Here is a 21,752-nt window from a genome sequence, read left to right on the forward strand (position 1 = left end):
ATGCTAAAAGCAATTTGAGATTAAGTTCTAGGGATTTTGATCCGATAGATAGTTACACAAGAATAAGAGAATGATTTCTAGTGGTTTGGATTTAACTTGAATAACCAGAAATTAATGGTCTTGAAGTTTGCAGTTGCAGATAAAATATTTTTGGGCGGCTGCTTCTGTGTTCTTGGTTGGTTAAAGTTGTTGAATGAATCTGTTGCTTCTGTCTTTAAATTTAATCAACAGAACTGAAAGGAACTGGTAAGACAATCTGTGAATTGACATGACTTTCGGTGAGACAATCTCCTGAACTAGCATGACAATCGGTATGACTATCTCCTGAACTAGCATGACAATCCGTATGACTATCTCCCGAACTAGCAAGACAATCCCATAGCTAGTAGAACTTTCGGTATGACAATCTGATTGTCATACCAGTTCAACTGATTGTCATGCTGAATTAGTATTAAATATAAATTCAAAATCAATTTTAAAAATTTATAATATTAATTCAGAATTAATTAATCAATTAATTCAATTAATAAATAAATTAATCTTTGCAGATATAATTTATTTTCTTAATTAAACTATATGACTTAATTAATTAATAGAGAATTAATACTACTCTTCAACATCAACCATTATTCTGAAAATCTTCTGAAAATCACTTTCAATTATGAATCAATTCCACCACTTCAATGCTGACACTCGATGTACTGTCTGGTTCATGAGTGACTAACTTTCGTGACATTTCTTCATGTCTTGACTTTGATAACTTGATTTTCTTCAGATTAAATCCCTGTAATTATCTGATACTCTGACAAGATCTCTGTCACTTAATTAAATCCACTATCTTGATTTATATCACTGAGGCTTGATCAATTTCTTGAACTTCTTCCAGTGAAGTAATTTCTCAAGTCTGTAGATGAACATTGTTTTTGAATCTTTTGACAGATGTTACTTTGTGAGATCTCTTTGACGGTAGATCCACTATTAAATGTTACATTCTTATTTGAGTAGAGTTAAATCCTCGAATAAACAAATAGGCTATGTCATATGCCTTTCAATATCCCCCATTTGTTAGACAATAACAACAAATACCTAGAGGATAACTCAACTAACAAATAAGAAAAAGATATAAACAGAAATGCAAAGTAAATAGCAGTATTGTTGAATTCGATTCCAAAATGCTTCGGCCTTTTGATCAGTACCAATTAGTGAATCAATTGACACATTCGACCATGCACTTATTAGAAGTTTATCTTCAGCCCACTTCCACTGACCGATATTTTCTCGCGCGTATTCGATTTTTTCACAATCATCATTTAGTTCAACAACATTTTCGTGACCAAAGGCCGGTACTTGTCTTTCCGGAGAATTTTGAACATTAATTGTTGTTTGCGGGATTTCAATTTGTGAATTTGAAAATGGAGGAAATGGAAAATGATATGATGAATTTTGAGGATATGAAAATGGAAATTGAGAATTATGAGAATGTGAAAATTGGTAGGGAGAATTCATACTTTGAGAATTAAAGTGTAAATTTTGTGGGTTTGAAAAATAGGGATTTGGATATGGATATGAAAATTGATGATTTATATTTTGTGAATTTGGATTTTGATTTGAAGATGGGTGATTGTTTTGATTCATTTTTTTGCTAAAAAAAATTATAGTACAGAGTGTGAAAAATAAGGTATAAAATTTGGTATTTATAGAAATAAAAATTTTACCGTTTGAAAATATATTCGTTCACTTCCTAACGTTAACATAACCGTTGTTAGATAAAATAAATTGTAAATGAAGTTCAGACTTCACATGACATATATTCAATATTTGCACAAAAGTAACATTAAAATAAGAAGTAAATGTCAGGTGACCCCGGCCCAGTTAACCATCCCCAACCACTTTCAAGTGTCTCATGCAATGGTTATTTTATAAAGTGTCCAACCACGTGGAGCATTTAGTGTCCCCATGCAGTCAAGTAGCCCCGCATTGGGGGTGCTCTAACATGCAACTGTCAGCTAGCTACAACCTACAACCTAGAAGGCAAAGCGTACGATACGACAGGTGCACATCTGTATTCCGAGGAGTACAAGCTTAGGTTCCGTTTGTTATTGCTGTTGTAGATAGCTACAGCAGCGCAGTTTTTTGCTGAAAAGCTGTCAGAAAGGTGTTTGGTAAATTTTAAAAGCTGTCGTTTGGAAAAGCGCTTTTGATCCAAAAACTGCTGTTAGCAAAAACATGTCCTCCATTCTTTTGGAAAAAACTGTTTTCAGCTTTTACATGAAATAACTATCAGTTTCACTATCAAACATTCTCAAAAATATTATTTTTATATATTATATCTCAAAATATGCATAAATTAAAAAAAAATTACCAACCAGTCATCTAATTTCCCTTCCTACAACTTGACTTGAGATTTATGACTTGAGAGTTGAGAGTCTACGCATGACATGCAAGTCTGCAACTCAAAACATAAAAGTCAAATCTATATAACAGCTTTATGTAAATTCCACGCCTCTGCATATTATTAAATGCTGCTTTGCATGTTCCTCTAGATTCAAGAACATCAATTTATGGTGATATACATATGAAACATAATTGGGTCGAACCGCAAAATCATATCTTTCAAGTAATGTAGATTTATAGTTTCATGTAGCGGTGTATATTTAATCCGTTTAATCGCATCAATCACTCGCATTGTTTGCAATTACACTGTTTGAAAATACATAAATCACAAATCTGTGTATTGACTATCAATTTTATTTTTTAACAATCATAAAAATTGAACCGCAATCACAAACCGTTATATATAATTTAATACGATTTTGACCTCTCAACTGAAACAAACTTAATCGCGTACACCTTTCATGCCTCCTAAAATATGAAGTTGGCTCTTGGTTTTTTTTAAAACTTTTAAGTATTAATGAAGAAAGTCAACTTTAAATGTCATTGGACACTCGCACGTGAGATTTAAAATTTGAGTGATTTGTAATTGAATAGGAATAAAAGTCCGCAAAATGGCTCGAGGACAAGCATTTCGATCCGCAAAGGTTGGGGGTTTATTTTTCTATTGCTTTCCCCAAATCTAAAGCTCAATTTCAACTCTAATCATGGGCTAGAATAATACTCAATATTATATGTATAGTTTGTTTAGTTTGTTTAGGCTTTAGGGTGCACACTCTAATAATTAAATATATTTTATATAAATTAGATGATGAATTAATCAAATTTTATCATCTAATTTATTAACAGGTATTCATGAGCACACAAATATAAGTGAAAAAATGCAATCAGATAACACTCATTTAAATCGTATATTATAATACTAAATACTTTCTTTATCTTAAATTAACTATCATTTTTTATTTTTTCAACCAGTTTGATCCCATCTTAACGGGTAACTAGAATGTAAGTTCTACAATTTTTAAAATTTTAAAAATATTCAAAAATAAATCAATTTTTTTTTTAATTATAGTAGTTTAAAATTATATAACGAATACAATTTCAGTCAAATTTCAATTAATATATTTGTATCATAAAATTTTGATTAATTTATTTACGTAAAAATTAAATAAGACAACTAATTAGGGGTCATTTGGTTCAGACTTTTCAGGTATGAGGTATGGGTTTTGATCATTCCAAACCCATACCTGATTTTTGGTGCTGAAATTCAATCCTCCAAACCTATACCTCAAAACCCTAATGTTTTTAATACCTTAGTGAGGAAGTGGGTATGAAACATGGGTATAAGGAATCAAATATATTTTTTATTTTGAATATAATTTTATGTAAATATGTAATACAAAATTAAATCGATAAATCAAAACAATATAAAATTCAAATTTTATTAATTTTTAAATTAATAAAAAAAATTAATAAAAAAATAATAAATTAATAATATTTTAATTAAATATATTCATTACACCACTCAACCAAACACGTGATATCGAGAATGATACCTCAACCCTATACCACCTTAACCCAATTCCTCATTCCAACTCCATATCACTTCACAAACCAAACGAACCCTGGAATGTCTAAAATATGTCAACTTGGCCGTATGTCGAAACAAAGGGCACAACAAGGCTCGGACCAGTTTAGAAGAAAGAAATTATAGAAATCCGAGTAATAAATTATAGAAATTATTTCGAAATCCCAACTCGCCGTTAATTAATTACAACTACTAACAAGTCAAATGTACTTTATAAGGTAACAACTTGCTTGTTGAAGCTTTTAACGGTAATTATTTTAATCAAGAGTTGTAAGATGTAACATGGGAAGTAAGAATTTCTGGTTGATTACTTTTTTAGATAATACGAATTTTTTTTATATAAAATAAAATTTTAATTATTCATTCCTACTTCAGCCACATCTGTACTTAATCAGGAAATTATTCCTTCATTCATAGTCATTTTGTAACCTACATAAAAACTTGTTTTTATCAATTAAATCAATATTTAGCAGAAAAATCCGTTTCGTCTAACTTTATACTAGGTTCTGTTTGACAAATCTTGTAAGCCAACTTATTGGCTTATAAGCTCGCAACAGATTATTGACGAGTGTTTGTCGACCTAACTTATAAGTTCAATTTATAACTTATAAGCTGATAAGTTGAATGTTAGTAACGGCTTCCTTTTTCTCAACTTATTTTTTAATTTTTAATTTATTTAAGTTTTAGTTTTAAAGTTTATTTTTTAAAATGTTAATTAAACTTAAAATATAAAAATTAAGATAATTATATATAAAAATTATTTACTTTAGTTCATTTAAATAAAAAAATTCTGACTTAAATTATCTTTAGTTCATTTAAATAAAAAAATTCTGACTTAAATTATCCAAACACCTTTTTTAACTTAAAAAGATTAATCAACTTATCACTTATCAACACTTATTCGATTTAAGTCATAAGTTACTTATTTTAGTATTTTCGAAACGGGCACTAAATTAATACCATAATTAGATTTTTTCCCCATATTTTAAATTTACAATGCAATATCAAATATTTCAAAATCACTATAATAATAGGCTTAATAGCGTTGATAACTGAATCGCGTTTAGATAAATACTCGTCTCCCTAATTTACACTCAATTCATGCCATATTCAGAAAACTTTGCCATATTTTAAATTTAGTTTATTTTAGAAAGAATGCCCAAAATACACCATTTTCCACCTTCAACTGCCCAAAATTCCCAAATGCGCGCGAACCGCCCAAAATACCCACGGAATACGCATTTCATGGATGCGTATTCTGGATGCGTATTCAGCCTCCAAAAATTCAATAAAGGGTACGCATGTTGAACATGCGTATTCACTTTTGGTTTTATAAAGAATACGCATGTTTAACATACATATTCACAAAAAAAACAAAAAGTGAATACGCATGTTGAACATGCGTATTCTTTGTTAAAATTTTAAAATTTGAATCCACATTACTGACATGCGTATTCAGTGGGTAAAAAGGGCGGAACGTCCCGCCAATAGGTATTTTAGGCAAATCTCACCAAATGATGAGTATTTTAGTTTTTCACACGATAAGATATTTCGAAACAACTATAGCAATAGCGCTCATAGGTCATAACTGAATCTAGATATGATCCCAGCACTCATTCCCTTATTTTCGGAATATTACAGGGAATCATGTTAAACGGATTTTCTTTTCTTTATACTCATTTCATATGTAAAAATGGAAAATGCTAGACACTCGTAACAATATCTTATATTTTTCCTAAATGTTGATGGGTAATTTGAGTGATTAATGACTTTTTAACAATAACATAGACTTGCGTTTATACATATACATGAATTAAATTTCTATCAAAATAACTAGAAAATGACGCAACATGATAAGTGTCGAAATTTATTTCATGTGTACATAGAAAAAATGATAGAAATACTTCTTTTTTTGAGTTTGTGACAAAAGTTCGTATTAGAAATGGATTTTTGGTCATATACTTCAAAAACTGGTATTCTTGTAACGTTTCCTAAAATAAAAGGTATTTTGGGCCATCACCCCATATAAATGCATGTGGATCCCGTATTATCCTTTTGGTCACATGTTCGAATCCCAAAAGAGAAGAATTTATGATTATACCTCCTGAGTCAGAGCATGTCGATTAAATGCGATTTATCTTGATTCACGTGGTTTTCAGGTTATTACGTGAACCCGTCAGGTTTACCCAGTACACATCCGAAGGGTAACGGCTGCGAATTATCTAAATAAAAAAATACCATAAAACTTTTTGTAATAGTATTTTCCTTGTTATATTAGTTGAGAAATGGTTTGAGGATAATTTCGGGACACCAAGTATTATTGTGTAAAAAATGTAATGCATCATAAATGTACAGAAAATAACATAAGAGAAAATAATAAATCTAATCACCACCATTCTAATTAATTAGACGGTCCGGCCTATATATCCTAACAAGGAGAAATGGTGTGCTACATAGAGTTTCAAAACTTTTCAAACACAAGGCATGTGTTCTCAAATCATAAAACCAAATTAGCACAATCTGCACAGGGACTGTTTGTCAAAATTTGTAGTCTTGGATACTTTGCCGCAATAATCTAAATCTTAAATTTCATACATATGGAGTTATTTGGTTACCCTACCACTTCAGAGTTCAGACTCCATCCTAAATTTTGCGGTTTGGTTCAACTTTCACCTTAAAACCGATCCGAACTGCATACAACCCTATCATCTCCAACCCTACCATTTTGATGTAACTCTAACCTAACTCTAAAATTACATTATTTTGATATCACACCAAAAATTATATCAAATTTGATGTCATACTAAATTTTTTAAGAGTTTTTATATATTCCCATGTTACCCTTGTCTTTCTTTACTAAAAATAAATTTGTTCCATTTTTATCCCACCACTTTATTATTTTTAACTTTACTTTTGTATTTTAGTAATAAAATAATATATATAGTACAATAATAGTACAACAATGGTGTAAAATTTAGTGTTTGTGGGTTGAAGTTGAATATGGGATAGTGTAGTTTTTACAAAATTTTGATGTAAAACTTACACCAAAATAATGCAATGGGTTGGAGATGCTCTGACATACTTGTACAATTTACTTTTTACATGTAATTTAAGATGTATTAATCATATAAATTCGTAAATTATTTGTCTGAGCTCTGCAATCATTACAATTTAAATTACGTGAAAAAATAAACTACACAAGTAAATTGGGAATTCATAAAAAGATATAAAATTATACTTTCTTAGAAATAATATTTATTTCTGAAATAAGTATATAAGATTAATAATTAACACATACTCATTACTCAGACTGACTGCTCAGTTCCTATTACTAACATACATTACCATAAAAACTAATCAAGAAATGAGTGGGTTCATATCACACTAAAACCAAATTTGACCAGAGATACACCAGATAACTAGTATAAAAGACTTGTTGGTGGATTCCTTATTGTGTGTGTAAACACAAGTACACACTATTTGTAGGCAAAAGCCTAGCTAGAAACACAAAACAAAATCTTGTACACTTTCTCTCATTCAATTTACTCCATTCATATTTTCTTCATCCCTTGAGCCTTTTGGACCCTTTTTCAACTCATTCACATAGCAAAGATCTGAATGGGCACGGAAGGTGGCGGTGGTGGTGGTGGCGGTGACAGTTATTTCAAGAAACATTTTCACCAGCATCACCATTCTGATACAGAGGTCATAAGCAGTGACAAGGTAACATTTAGCGGCCCGCTGAGCGGGCCGCTGAACCAGCGAGCTGGAAGAAAGAGTGCAAGGTTTGGCAGCTCAGCTGATGCCAGTAGCAAGATTAGTAACAGTCCTGATGATGATTATGTCGAGGTCACGATCGATGTTCGTGATGATTCACTGGCTGTTCACAGTGTCAAGACTGCTGCTGGAGCTGACTTGGAAGATCAGGAGCTTACTTTGTTAGCCAGAAGATTGGAGAAAAGGTCATCTTTTGGATCTTCAGTAGCGAGAAGTGCTTCTATGAAAATCAGGCAAGTTTCTCAGGAGCTCAAGCGTTTGGCCTCGCTTACTAAAAAAACTCATGCAGGAAAGCTGGATAGAAGTAAATCTGCAGCTGCCTTGGCTCTCAAGGGTCTTAAATTTATTAGCAAGACTGATGGTGGTTCTGGTTGGGCCGCGGTGGAGAAGCGGTTTGATGAACTTACCTCCACCACTACTGGATTGCTACCTCGTGCACTCTTTGGGCAATGCATAGGTAAAAGCAACTCTTCTACTAGAAATATAAGTACTACTTGTTAAAGAGTATAAGATCATGTTCGGGCCTTTCTCTACCACCTTAAGGTTTTAGACGGACTGGTTACTTAACACTTCTTATCTATTGTGCATTTAACATTCTATTTTGTTTATTGGCAGGGATGAATAAGGAGTCTAAAGAGTTTGCTGGAGAGCTTTTCGATGCATTGACCCGGAGGAGGAACATAACAGGAGAATTGATCAACAAAGCAGAGTTAAAAGAGTTCTGGGAACAAATTTCTGATCAGAGTTTTGACTCAAGGCTTCGAACCTTTTTTGACATGTAAGTGGCCGAAGATTTATATAATCGAGCATCATTGGTTCTCTAACTTTACTATTAATAGCTATATAATGTTGGAGTATAAATAATCTACGGCAGGGTTGATAAAGACGCGGATGGGCGAATAACAGAGGACGAAGTCAGAGAGGTAGGGGCACTGGGAAACCTTTCTGTGATTTTTAAGTTTAATCAGTGGATATTAAGAACAGAGACTTACTGTGTAATTGGTCAATACTTTACGTTTGCAGATTATCAGCCTCAGTGCCTCTGCAAACAAATTGTCGAATATCCAAAAACAAGCAGATGAATATGCAGCACTGATCATGGAAGAGTTAGACCCGGACAATGTTGGTTACATCATGGTAAGAATTGGCTATATGAATAACTAACAAAATCGTAATTGGATAATGTTCTTATATCTTGCAACTAAGGATTCTACTGTATGCAAGCAGATTGAAAACTTGGAGATGCTTTTGTTACAAGTTCCTAACCAACCTGTAAGAGGAGGTGAAAGCAAACTTTTAAGCCAAATGCTGAGCCAGAAGCTCAAGCCCACACATGATCATAATATAGTTCAGAGAAGTTTTCGAGATTTCAAGTACTTTCTGTTAGATAATTGGCGAAGAGCTTGGGTGTTGGCGCTATGGATAGGAGTGATGGCTGGTTTATTTGCTTACAAGTATGTGCAGTATAAACACAGAGCTGCATACGAAGTGATCGGTTTTTGTGTTTGTTTAGCTAAGGGTTCAGCTGAGACACTCAAGCTAAACATGGCACTAATATTACTACCAGTTTGTCGGAACACCATCACTTGGCTAAGGAATAAAACCAAACTGGGCATGGCTGTTCCGTTTGACGACAACCTCAATTTCCACAAAGTGAGTCTTTAAATAGGAATTTGGCTAAAGAATTCAAAAGAGGTTAGTTTACTAAAGAATTGGTGACTTTTCCTTGTAGGTTATAGCAGTTGGAATTGCGGTAGGCATTGGGATTCATGCAATTTCCCATTTAGCTTGCGATTTTCCGCGCCTTCTTCAAGCAAGTGAGGAAAAGTATGAGTTAATGAAGCCATTCTTTGGGGAAGAACAACCTACAAGCTACTGGCATTTTGTAAAGGAAATAGAAGGAGTCACTGGGATTATCATGGTAGTGTTAATGGCAATAGCCTTCACACTCGCTACCCCATGGTTAAGGCGAGGCAGACTAAACCTACCCAACTTTTTGAAGAAGTTCACTGGATTCAATGCTTTCTGGTATTCACATCACCTATTTGTGATAGTTTACGCACTCCTCATAGTTCACGGTATCAGACTTTACTTGACCCATGAGTGGTACAAGAAAACGGTTAGTACTGATGCAAATCAACCTAAATACAAAGATATTGCTTCTCATCTTTCAATGTCATGTTCACAAGATGCTACATTTTGCTTGTGACAGACATGGATGTATTTGGCAGTTCCTGTCACACTATATGCAGGCGAGAGATTGGTAAGGGTCTTTAGATCGAGCATCAAACCTGTCAAAATACTTAAGGTGAGCTCAGAATTCGTATACACTGGATTACGCATGTTTAAGGTCTTAATATACAGAGTCTTGAGTCTTGACTTTATTATGATATTCAAAGGTGGCGGTTTATCCCGGAAATGTTTTGGCCATTCACATGTCAAAGCCTCAGGGATTCAGATATAAGAGTGGGCAATACATGTTTGTCAATTGTGCAGCAGTTTCACCATTTGAATGGTGGGTGTCCCTTCAATTTACCTAAAACTCGCTTTCTAGATATACATTTTGCATCTACAGTTCCTTTGCTTCTGAACAACTAAGGCTATAATTGACTGTGACAAATCCCTCCCAACAAGCATAGCTTGCGAGTTGTGAAGTCCTTTATTCCCCTGCCCCCTCTCATGTTTTTTGCTAATATGTAATAAATTCATGTGTAACAGGCATCCATTTTCCATTACATCTGCCCCCGGAGACGACTATCTAAGTGTTCATATTCGAACTCTTGGTGACTGGACACGACAACTGAAGACTGTTTTCTCAGAGGTGAATAAATGTTTCAAAAACTAAATCATGTCCTAGACTCTAAATTCATTGCAATTTGTACCATTTTCTAGTACTAGCAAATGCTTGCAATGATTCTAAACAAATCAGTTTCAAATTGGGTTCTGTTAGGTATGCCAACCACCACCTACTGGGAAAAGTGGACTTCTAAGAGCTGATCGCATTCAGGGAGAAAACAATCCCAAGTGAGTCAATCCAGGATCATGATTATAATCAAGTATCACATGCAAAACTAGTGCTATTTCATATACTTGACAGAGACACATATATTATACAATTACATTATTGTGCTATACCCTATTTAAAATAAAATATAAACTGAATATACTTTTAAAACAATGATGAATGTGGCAGCTTTCCAAGAGTCTTGATTGATGGACCATATGGGGCACCAGCACAAGACTACAAAAAATATGATGTGGTTTTGCTGGTAGGGTTGGGAATAGGAGCAACACCAATGATCAGTATTGTGAAAGACATAGTGAACAACATGAAGGGAATGGAGGAAGATGAAGCTGCCTTAGAGGATGGGACGACTAACATTGCTAACAACAATTCCCCGACAACTACTAGTTCTCTAAATACTTCAAAAGGAAAATCAGGGTCTGTAAGTGGTAACCACTTCAAAACAAGGAAGGCTTACTTTTATTGGGTAACAAGAGAACAAGGATCATTTGACTGGTTCAAAGGGGTTATGAATGAGGTTGCTGAAACTGATAAAAATGGAGTGATTGAAATGCATAATTACTGCACTAGTGTTTATGAAGAAGGGGATGCCAGGTCAGCTCTTATTACTATGCTTCAGTCCATAAACCATGCAAAGAATGGTGTTGACATTGTGTCCGGCACTCGGGTTAAGTCACACTTTGCAAAACCTAATTGGCGCAATGTCTACAAACGCATTGCTCTCAACCATACAAATAGCCGAATTGGTAAGTTTTCCATCTTTGCAGTTGTTTTAGGCTCGAGTAACAGTTTAAAAGTAAATCATAGATCTTGGAATCTTCATTACTCTTGGGTCTCTTAAGTCTTAACTTTATCATCTCGAAGTAATAGGTATCCAAAAACAATATGAAGCCTAATCATGGATCACAGAAGAAAATATGTTTAAAGAACAAGATAAAATTGCTAGACTTTTTTCTATGATTCTTTTTACACAGAAGACTTCTCCGAAGAAACTTTTCCTAAGTAACAGTAACACTGGCACTGGTAATCTGGTATATAACTATCCTGGTATAAGTTAATATAATTCTTAACATACTACTGACTACTAAGAAATAGACTAGTGTGTGCTACAATTTTGAAAAGAAAACTCAAATTTTAGCCATTGACCCCACTCTTGTAGAACTAAAAGGGGGGCCCATGAAGGACCAGTTTACACCAGGAAATAATTAGTGGAGACTTAAGACTAGAGATCTTAGTCAAGAGCGTGTAATAAAAGGCCTAAAGAGCTACTAATGTAAGAGGCCGGTTGCAGATAATGTTCTAGAAAATAGAAAGCTTAGTACTCCCTCATTCTATACAAGACTTCTAGCATTCCCATTTAGTCTTGCTGTTTTTGTATTAGCTTAATGACAAGGTATTCTTTTCTTCATAATAATTATCTGCCCCTTGTTCATTATCAGGTGTATTTTATTGCGGGGCTCCACCACCTGTAAAAGAGTTGAGGCAGCTGGCGGCAGATTTCACACACAAGACCTCCACCAAATTTGATTTTCACAAAGAGAACTTTTGATTGATGCGGGATTGAATAATTTGAAGACCAAAATATTAGATTTGACGTAATCCCAATTATTATTTTCGAACCAACTCCATCTGAGTTCAATGTGCTAGTTGTGAAGTGTAATAATCTTTTAGAAATATATAGAAAAAGATGGCAACGCAGGACTAAGACTCTGAGAGGCAGGATGGTGGACAAAAAAGGTGGTGTACATAATTCTATATTCAAGCGGAAGGACTGGTCATCATACCTATATTTGAGATGGATTCAACATAAGAATAACGGTGGTCATCATTGCTGCAATATAGGAAGTGCTCTATGGATTCAGCCGTCCCTGTGTTCCCTCGTCTCACTTGAAGGTAGATAGTTATAAGATATAGATAGTAGATAACCGACTGAACTGTTGTTTTTGGTCGCAAGGAATGATACAGGGAAATAATTTGCTGAACTGTTGTAAAAAAGAAATTAAGGCAGAAGAGAAATATGAGAAGAAGGGTGAAAAACTTGATAACATATAACTTTTTATGACAAGATTTGTGGTGACTAGGGTCAGAAGTGGAAATCGGCATTTATTCCAGATCTAATTAATTTGTTTATTTGCAATTGAGAAAAGAATGAAAATATTGATGAATACATGAAAATAGTACAAGTTCATTCTACTTTATTGTAACTGTTAACTTCCAACCAAATTTTGCTACCGAGTTGTTCCGTAAGTGTAGTATATGGGCACACTTTTATATAAAACTTATTCTCCAGTAATATTTGAGCAGGTGGGAATTATTTTGTCACATAATTCTATATCATCACATAAAAATCCGCTTATGGAAGAATAACTAACAAATCTCCTTGTATTAAAACTTTTAATCTATCTACAGATAAATGGTCCCAACAAAAAAATGATCATCTAGTGTCGTATACAGCATAGTAAAGTGGGCAGCTATCTACCGTAGGTACAGAGTTGTCCGCCTTTCTTAGATCCCAAAATTTCCAGACACTTGGGTCAGACGTCAGTGCACTAGAAAAATTAAATGTGCTTCAACATTATTTGCGTCCTTTTGGTTTTCTTGTAATATATAGACCTAAAGTCGAACTGACTATCCTATGTAATGCTATGAATCTAAATAAACATCTGAATCCAGTGCACTCCCTCAAATACAAATTCGTTAATAACTATATTATTTTTATTTGTAATAATGGTCAGGAGTCAGAGTAAACCTAATGCAAAATTCTAAGATAACCTAAGATTACAGAGATACACGGAATATATATACAAGCCGTTGATAAAAAAAGTTGGACAAGTGCATAAACTGACTGCAATTAACAAAGTGATTCAAGTTGATATGTTATCCTGATTAATTGGGTATTTTGTATATACACATCCCTTAAATTTCTAATTGCTTAGAATGCAAAAACAGCGCTGGTTTCGTGCATTTGAAATACCAGCTCATAAAGGTAGCACTAGCAGCACATTAACACTATGATACAAGCATGTAAAAGCACAACTTGTGCCACACAAAATGTACAAGTTTTAGAAGAGGCACAAAAGGAAAACAAAGAGTAAGAGACATAAACCTTGTGGGCCATTTCTTCTGTAACAACTCTGGTCGCAACAATCACGAAATCCTTTACTTATCTCAGTTTTCTCTTTAGCCTCTGGAAATTGGGTTTCATTGGCTGGCTGGACTGGCTTCCTACTGTGCCCTGATCCGCAGCATGAGCTGGTCCAAATGGAATGAGAGGTTTTTTTATCAACACACATTCTTCTGTAATGACGCCGCTTGAGACTTTAGGTGAAGCTAGTTTTTTCCTCATTTGTCTTGGTACCTCCAGTCTTTCTAGTATTCTTGAAGTTTTTTCATCTGGATTTCTACTACCAATATCTGGTAATGAAAAAACAGTCTGGTCAAACGCAGGCTTCGCAATGCAAGTGGGAGAATGTCTCTTGGGGATCTCATTAACAATTAACTTTTCCCACTCTTCTGCAATACGTGCGGTCATATTGTCTTCTCTGGCCTTAGGATCCACCTGTGTTATTTCCTCTTTATTAGGTATAATATCAGCAGCTTGCTTTAGTTGTTGGGTCTCTTCTACCGAACTTATCTTTGGGCTTCTGTTTCCAGGTAGATGTTCCCACTTCTTAGCAACATGCTCAGAATTTTTATCTTCTTCGAATTTCAACTCTAATTGAGGTAGTTCCTCTTCCATGATTACAATATCAGCATCTTGCTTTAATAACCCAATCTCTATTGGAGAATTTCGCTGGGTAGAGATAGATTCATGGCTTGTTTCTTTCAAGTTTTCAGGTAATGAGCTGGGATGTATATCAATATTAACAAAAATTACCTAAAAAGTTTTTGCAATTAATGATATGCATAACAAAATCACACAAAAATGTTAGCCTTTTTAACTAACTTTCAGATATATTATCACATTAGTAAGTAGTACCCAGGACAGCCTAGTAATTAAAAACAATAGAATGACTCCAGAAGAAACTTAAAAAGATTGCATTGGATCACATATCATGATATACATTTGTTTTTTTAAGTCAACTTAAAACAATGTCAAATTATAAAAGCATATGAATTGATTAACTTTTAGGCAGACATATAACCTACAAACATTCGAATTCCTCAAACAATGCAGAAAACCACACATGTTTGTTTTAGTACAAAGAAGAGCAAGTTCCCAGTTATAAATTGCATGCACTTGAGAAAGTCTTGCATCATGCTTTTCATTTCATGTTGAAGGCACAAAGTCAGAAGCAAAGATATTTACCCGAATTGTAGACTTTCCTTTACAAGCACGTTCAGTTTTTGATGGAATCCTCTCTCATGCAGGACAGGATTGTAGTCTCTTGCTTCGATCTGTAAACAGCAGGGGACATGTAAATTCCTTTCTTTTTTTTGCGTGCAAATTAGAATACCAGATTTTAAAAATACTAGCTCCTTCTTTTATTGTAGGCAATCAAAAGCATACATGTTTAGCAGGTAATATCTCCTGAACGTCTGATGATTAGAATCTGTTGCAGTAGTTCACCCTAGTCTACCTGCTACCGACGTACTTTGCACAATTGCATATTCTTCCATTAGGGAATATAATGCATTTCTTGAATTAAGGAAGTACACAATCATACTGGCTGTAGCTTCAGAAATCAGTTTAATATATAAATGTAAATCTACACTCTTACCACCCCTTTGAAGGATGTTTAATCCAATCATACTCGCATTAAAATTAGAGAATAAAATCAACAAACGAAATATATAGATTTACCTGCTTACAAATCAAAGAAAATGAAAGAGAAAAAAAAACCTTCAGCAAAGAGGTTCGTACAGAGTCTTCAATCTCTTTTGCTGCTGAAGTTCTTAACTGTTGGAAGTCGAAGATAGGCACGACTTCCTCTGATCCTGCTAGCCGCTGCAAACATTGGTGGATTTAGAATAAAATTCAAAGTGCGGTCTGAATATTTAAAATCTAGTTCAAAATTACTTAGTATAAGAAAACAACATGCACTTGTAAAAATTATCATATATTGTGTTTTATAGAAACTATAAACAGTAAGACAAAAATAAGTTGTTGGGTAGATTTTCGCAGAAATTTGTTGTAGATACTAAGTGAAATCAGACTTACAAGTAAAGAGAGTATTACCCTGAGAAGCATCTGTCCTTTGTCTGAAGGTAACAATATATAATAGCACTGAAAGGAAGTCTGCTTCATCGTTTCTATATTACAATTTGAAGAGCAAACCAGACCTTGGTCCAGAGAATGTAGCACACTACAAAGTCCTTGGAAAACTACCAAAGCACAGAGAAAAGCAGAAAGTGCCATCAACAGCAGGTTTGATAAAAAGCAGGTAGAAAATAAACTAGAAAATTTTAACGACCTCTGATTCCCAGATGAGAGTCCAAGTTGTCTACTTGGGTACACGGTGTCTACATTCGGACGAGTGGACTCTCATTTGGAAGGGAGGGAGGAACAAAATGTCACATGTAAAACTTGTTGTTTAACTTCACAGAATAAAAAATGTTATCTTCAGCATTTCACGTACTTTGAGCATTTAGCTCCGACTTGTCAATATCCTCGGACTCTGGACAACTTGATGGAGTTACAACGTAGGAAGGCCCGAATATAAAACCTGTTGGAATGGGTCAGTTAACAAAATAGAGTGAATGGCAAAAGTCACTTGCACAAGAAAAAATGATAGGACAGATAATATTGGCATGCTTCTTTTGCAAATTTTTATTAAAGCGCCATTTTAGAAGTAATATTTTACTAAAGATTAGAAGGGAAAAAGATTAGAATGGAAACCGAGAATTTTGACAAGGAAAATGATTTTTTCTGCAACAAAATGTCATGTGCTGCAGTAAATCACAATATACTGGAAAAACCTAGAGTGATGGAAGTATAAAACAACTAAACGCACTACAATGCTCGATACAGGCAGAGTCTATACAACTATACGAAACCTTTGCTCAATTTATGACTAAAGTTCAAGATTTAGGTTTACCTTCACTTAAAGATCCTAAATTAGTTCTCTCAATAACCTTGAAATCAACATGTGAAGATACTTGCTGAAGCTTCAAACAGCACCAGAAAGAGGGCATAAACAGAACAGTTTGTTCGCCAACCTTCACAGAATTGTCATATATATCCGGGGATTCTAGATTATTGCATGTAAGTGGGCAAGACCTCTTGTTTTTATCTTCATGTCTGTCATCTAATGGCACGCCATGACACCTGCATGTCTTTTTTTAATAGTAAAGTAGAAAAGTCAGTGTGTGTATTGTGTAACTATTAAAAGCATAACTTATAAGTGCACTGCGTGTATTAAAAAAGAGTTTCATGATAGAGACATAATTTTTTGAAACTTAATTTTTAGATGCAAGCATCGAATGGTGGATGATATCAACATGTTCGATTTCATTTGTCATATTACAGCAATTAACTTTCAGTTTGGTAATCAGCAGTTAATGTCGTCCCGTCTAATACATACTTATTGCAATTGAACCTGTGAAGGACGGCTTGAACCAGAGATCTTCACAACTAGTATATTTTTTAACATCTCACAAACTGGGATTTATTGTATGTTTGTATGTTGAATAACATGTCAGGGAGTCGCTTATTAGCTGATGTGAAGTCAACCTTTCATAGCTATTTTCTGTAAACTTTTAACTTCTTCATGAATTAATTGTAATTTTTTTTCCATATGTAAACAGATAATTATGCCTCGGTTACATGACATAAAGGGAGGGGGAAGGTCCAGTAAACACAAGATATTTGTGTTGACGGTGATGTCAAACAATGTGGATAACTTCAATATTGAGCATCAGTTAGCCAAAAAAATTATATATATTATGCAGTATCCAATTTGGCCAAACAAAAGCTTTTACCTGACAGGGTGTGAATCCGTCAATCATGGGACTGTAGAATGAGCTCAAGTTGCAATTTATCTGCTTCAGAGAACCTACAAGATCTCCCTTGAAAATGAACTGAGCTTGTAGTTGTTCTTCCGAGTCATCCTTCAAGCCTTGTAGCCATTGTTTTACCAGTACGCGGAATACATTTCCATCTAAAAATGTGAATTTCTAAGTAACATAATTAATACAGTTGAGTGCCATGTGCGTATAAGAAATTTTCTACAGGTCATACAACTTAATAAATCTAGATCAGGAAGCAGGAATTTTGTCTCTGTATAGTGTTCATGGTCCAATTTGCAATGTTGTCAATTATGCTTCCCCTACAATATTCTGAGGGACCGACAACTTCGTACTTGACATTTAAAGGTAATTGTTGAGAATTTGAAGCTGGTTGGAATTTTACTGTCAGTCATACAAGATTTAACCACTACAAGCTTTTTAGACCTAATCTCTTCCACATACTGCTTTAAGTGTTACCTTTCGACCAACAGTAAGTTTCCAAATCATGTAAAATTAATATTAATCTAAATACAGTATCTAAACCTGGAAAGAATGCTCGGAATGAGCAATTTTCAAGTTCACTGATTTGCTGATCAAAGTTATTGATAGTTCCAGGTAGATCACAGAGATGGCTTAATTTCTGCTCAAGCAAAACAAACTCCACTGAGACGCACTTCTCCGCTGCATCCTACCAAATAAAGATAAACCATGACTACATTAAGATTCATAGTGCATATTGCGAAGAAGCCAATTATGCTTCAAACATAAAGAAAACTAAAATGTATTCACAACTAATGCCTAACCATAAGTGCTTCTTTAGTAGCAGAGTCTAATTTTTGTACAAAATTGGAGCCGATCATAATGACTTTTCTGGTAAAATCCTTGTCGTCGCCTTTCCATGAGTACAATACATTTTCACTCAGGATGCTTGAGAGTTTCAAATCTGGTGCCCAAAAAAAAAGCAAACTATAAAGCATTTACTACACACATTAAGAAAATAATTCACACTTGCGAGATAAAACCGTTGCTTAAAATATTGACAGTAGTGGAGATGGGGAGGGGCTGAAGGGGTAAGGGGTACTCCTACACACACTCAAACAAAGAAACTTCTTATGTATAGATATTGGTAAGAATGAGCTACTGGTTAAATGTTCTTTTTCTACTTTACATGTAGTATACCATTTTTTTGTATTATGCTTGTGGCCTAAATTAAAATAAAATTTTAAACAGTACATGGATGAAAAACCATACTCATTTTAGGAATATTTGAGAAAACACATACTTATTATCTGGTGAGTCATTTTCATTCTATTTGTGTAATAATAATAGAATCTAAACTACCTTGGTGCGTGACACTGGCGCTGCTTAAAATATGCAAGGGAATCATCCTTTGCAATATGACATGGCATAATCAGACAAAATTGTTCTTCCATTTCCTCTGCATTTTTAAACTTTTAATTATAAGTAGTAATAATTAACTAGCAATATAATCTCTAGCACAGTCAATCTTCTTCGTAACTGATGATTACCATCACATAACTATTGATATTCTAGATTGGTATTGGTATTTTAGTTATGTCTTTTATTCTATATTAACTGGTCCTAGTTTCGATATCCACCTAAATGATTGTTGTTCCTAGCTTGATCGATTGCATTATTGTTTAACTTCTTCCTTATTAGATAAAGCCTATATCTATGTGACATTAGGTACATCTTCATCTATAGGAACAGCAATTCCTGAACTATAAATGCTCAGTTTAGTTGGTAAAGATAACTGCACCAACCATATTTTGTAACCTAGTTGCTATTACCAAAATATGCCACAGTATTGTCCGGTTTGTAAGCCGCTACGACGTTGCTAATTTTTTGTGGACATATCTACGAACAAATTATCGTCATAAATATAATCTTTGTTCAATCAAGCTGCTATGTTTTACCATTATTGCTATTACAGGTGTCGGACAAGAAGGGGCAGCTTCATATCATATTATGTATACAAGAAGGCATATCCGTCTCATAATTTTTCTTCTCTGATACGGAAGTTTAACCCTCGTAGGCCATAGCAGATTATATATACCAGAAGAGTTTTAGTTGTGGTGCTAGATGCAATAATTCAACGATATCAGTTATATATGACATTTCTACAGCACGTTCGAAGTATTAGCCCACTGGCCCCACTGTGATAAAGCAATAAAGTGTTTCCAGAATGGAAGCAATTGGTGCATTAGTTTCACTATTAAATGTTACCTTATAAGCATTAACTAGTCTAAGTATGTTAAATTTCACTTCCGGATATGTTCTTGTATTAATATTTGACATCTGTACTAGAAACGAATACTTGGCCCTGTTTGGGAGATGTAATGCAAGTTCAAATATTCAAAAAATTATGTGATTTTGGTGAACCGATCTATAAATCCAAATCTTGTTTCAACAGATATAAGTATGAAATTAGCATTAAATAACTGGGCAAACAAAGGATCCCTGCACTTCAAAATTACCTTCACAAGACACATCTCCAGAACTCTTATATGTAGGCATGAAGACATCAGAAGGGAGACTAGTGACGGCATGGTGGAAATCACGAAGACTGAAGTCTCCTCTTGGAACATATGCAACCTTCAGCTGTATGAATAAATCACTAAATCAATTAATTAACATATAATAATAATAACTTCTTTTAGAAATGTGAAATTATGGTCATAGTAAGTTAGTAACAATTAAAAAATCACATTAGGTGCACTACTGAATTAATATAATATTATCTGACTTGGCGAATTCATCATACAAAAATATACACAATATCAGTTTCAACCTGCTCCAACAATATTTACACACATGTGTCACATTAAACATATAAAGCAGTATAGTGAGAGAACAACCTAGATAGTTCAGTGAAAATACCTCACTGGAGCCAGAAATTCGATTGTTATTGATATAACAAAGCCCTAATCGATTAGGAAGAGGCTTCGAGTGAGGCCGTACACCTATAGAAGACGAGATGGCATAGAAATTCGCCAATTGCAATAATGACTGAAACGAAAAGTCGAAAACACACAAACGAAGTAAATCAGTTGCTCAAAATCAATAAATTCACACAGAATTGCAAATAGTCAAATACGATCAACTACAAGTACATATATGACCTAGAATTCGTTTCACACGGAATTACAAATACGAAAACGCACAAATTGAGTGAATTAGAGGCTCAATTTCAATACAAATGCCACTGATTATACAAATACAAGTATACCTACAAGTATTCACCGGATTGACACGAATTACACTCGCACGAGTGAATCAGCAGGTTCAATTTGAAGATAATCACCACTAATTACAAACGCAATTCATAATGAAACATTCACAAATATATAAATGTGAGTATTAGATGTTACCTGTTTGATGTCTCCAAGTAAAGGAGGTGACAAACTGCGGAGATCCAGTACGAAGCACAGCATCTCTCTCTCTCTCTGTGTGTGTCTCTCTATCTGTCTCTCTCTCTCTCTCTCTCTCACTAGATTTGTGTATCCATTCTAGTTCTGAAATTTTGATAGAAATTTGTGTAATTATTTTGCCGCTTGTTTTTGAGCTCTATGCCTCTGCGTCTATATAATATATATACTCTTTAGCGCCTTTTTAGAGTAACAAAATTTTAAATATAAATAGTACACTAGGGTTAATTATCAAGTAGGTAACTAACTGCGTCCAAATTTAATAATAAAATTGACTTAAATTAGTCACTCATTTAAAAATTTGTAGCAAAAATATCAGTCTATCATTAGTCGAAAATCTTAGAAGTATTATATATTGAGTTTCACACATTTTTTATGAATGATATTACATTCAAATGAAAGATTCCGAGTACTAGTATTTTAGATATTATTTTTAGATTTTTAAAAATTTATCTACTATTTATTTTTATTTAAATCAAATGAAAATAAAAAAAAGATTAAAAATAAACATTTGATAAAATTTTAAAAATCTAACAATATTATCAAAAATAGTAGAATTCAGAATCTTTCATTT

The 21,752-nt window shown here is 33.9% G+C and overlaps 2 protein-coding genes across 4 annotated transcripts; one reads left to right on the plus strand and one right to left on the minus strand.

The window, feature by feature from the left end:
* The first annotated feature begins 7,383 nt into the window (after positions 1–7,383).
* LOC141717445 (respiratory burst oxidase homolog protein C-like) lies at positions 7,384–12,979 on the plus strand. The gene is made up of 12 exons (XM_074519509.1): positions 7,384–8,213; positions 8,372–8,534; positions 8,631–8,679; positions 8,780–8,893; positions 8,984–9,409; positions 9,489–9,875; positions 9,969–10,064; positions 10,156–10,271; positions 10,475–10,577; positions 10,707–10,780; positions 10,950–11,527; positions 12,221–12,979. Exons 1-12 carry the CDS (start codon positions 7,598–7,600, stop codon positions 12,328–12,330), a joined length of 2,832 nt encoding a protein of 943 aa, XP_074375610.1. The 5' UTR covers positions 7,384–7,597; the 3' UTR covers positions 12,331–12,979.
* A 671-nt stretch (positions 12,980–13,650) lies between these two features.
* LOC141717446 (uncharacterized) lies at positions 13,651–21,289 on the minus strand. 3 transcript variants are annotated; one of them, XM_074519511.1, is made up of 12 exons: positions 21,122–21,289; positions 20,631–20,759; positions 20,228–20,351; positions 18,533–18,672; positions 18,273–18,417; positions 17,703–17,881; positions 16,820–17,057; positions 16,361–16,447; positions 15,961–16,106; positions 15,625–15,729; positions 15,091–15,179; positions 13,651–14,626 (listed from the first exon to the last, which is right to left on the minus strand). In XM_074519511.1, the coding sequence occupies exons 1-12, from the start codon at positions 21,182–21,184 to the stop codon at positions 13,945–13,947; spliced, it is 2,127 nt and encodes a 708-aa protein (XP_074375612.1). In that variant the 5' UTR covers positions 21,185–21,289; the 3' UTR covers positions 13,651–13,944. The 3 variants fall into 3 exon arrangements, with proteins under 3 accessions (XP_074375612.1, XP_074375611.1, XP_074375613.1); XM_074519510.1 differs by having other exon boundaries at positions 15,586–15,729; XM_074519512.1 differs by lacking the exons at positions 20,631–20,759; positions 21,122–21,289 and adding an exon at positions 19,071–19,167 and having other exon boundaries at positions 15,586–15,729; positions 20,228–20,340.
* Positions 21,290–21,752: the final 463 nt, after the last annotated feature.

Source organism: Apium graveolens, chromosome 4 (genome assembly GCF_009905375.1).
Source record: "Apium graveolens cultivar Ventura chromosome 4, ASM990537v1, whole genome shotgun sequence".
In the NCBI taxonomy this organism is placed as follows: Eukaryota; Viridiplantae; Streptophyta; class Magnoliopsida; order Apiales; family Apiaceae; genus Apium; species Apium graveolens.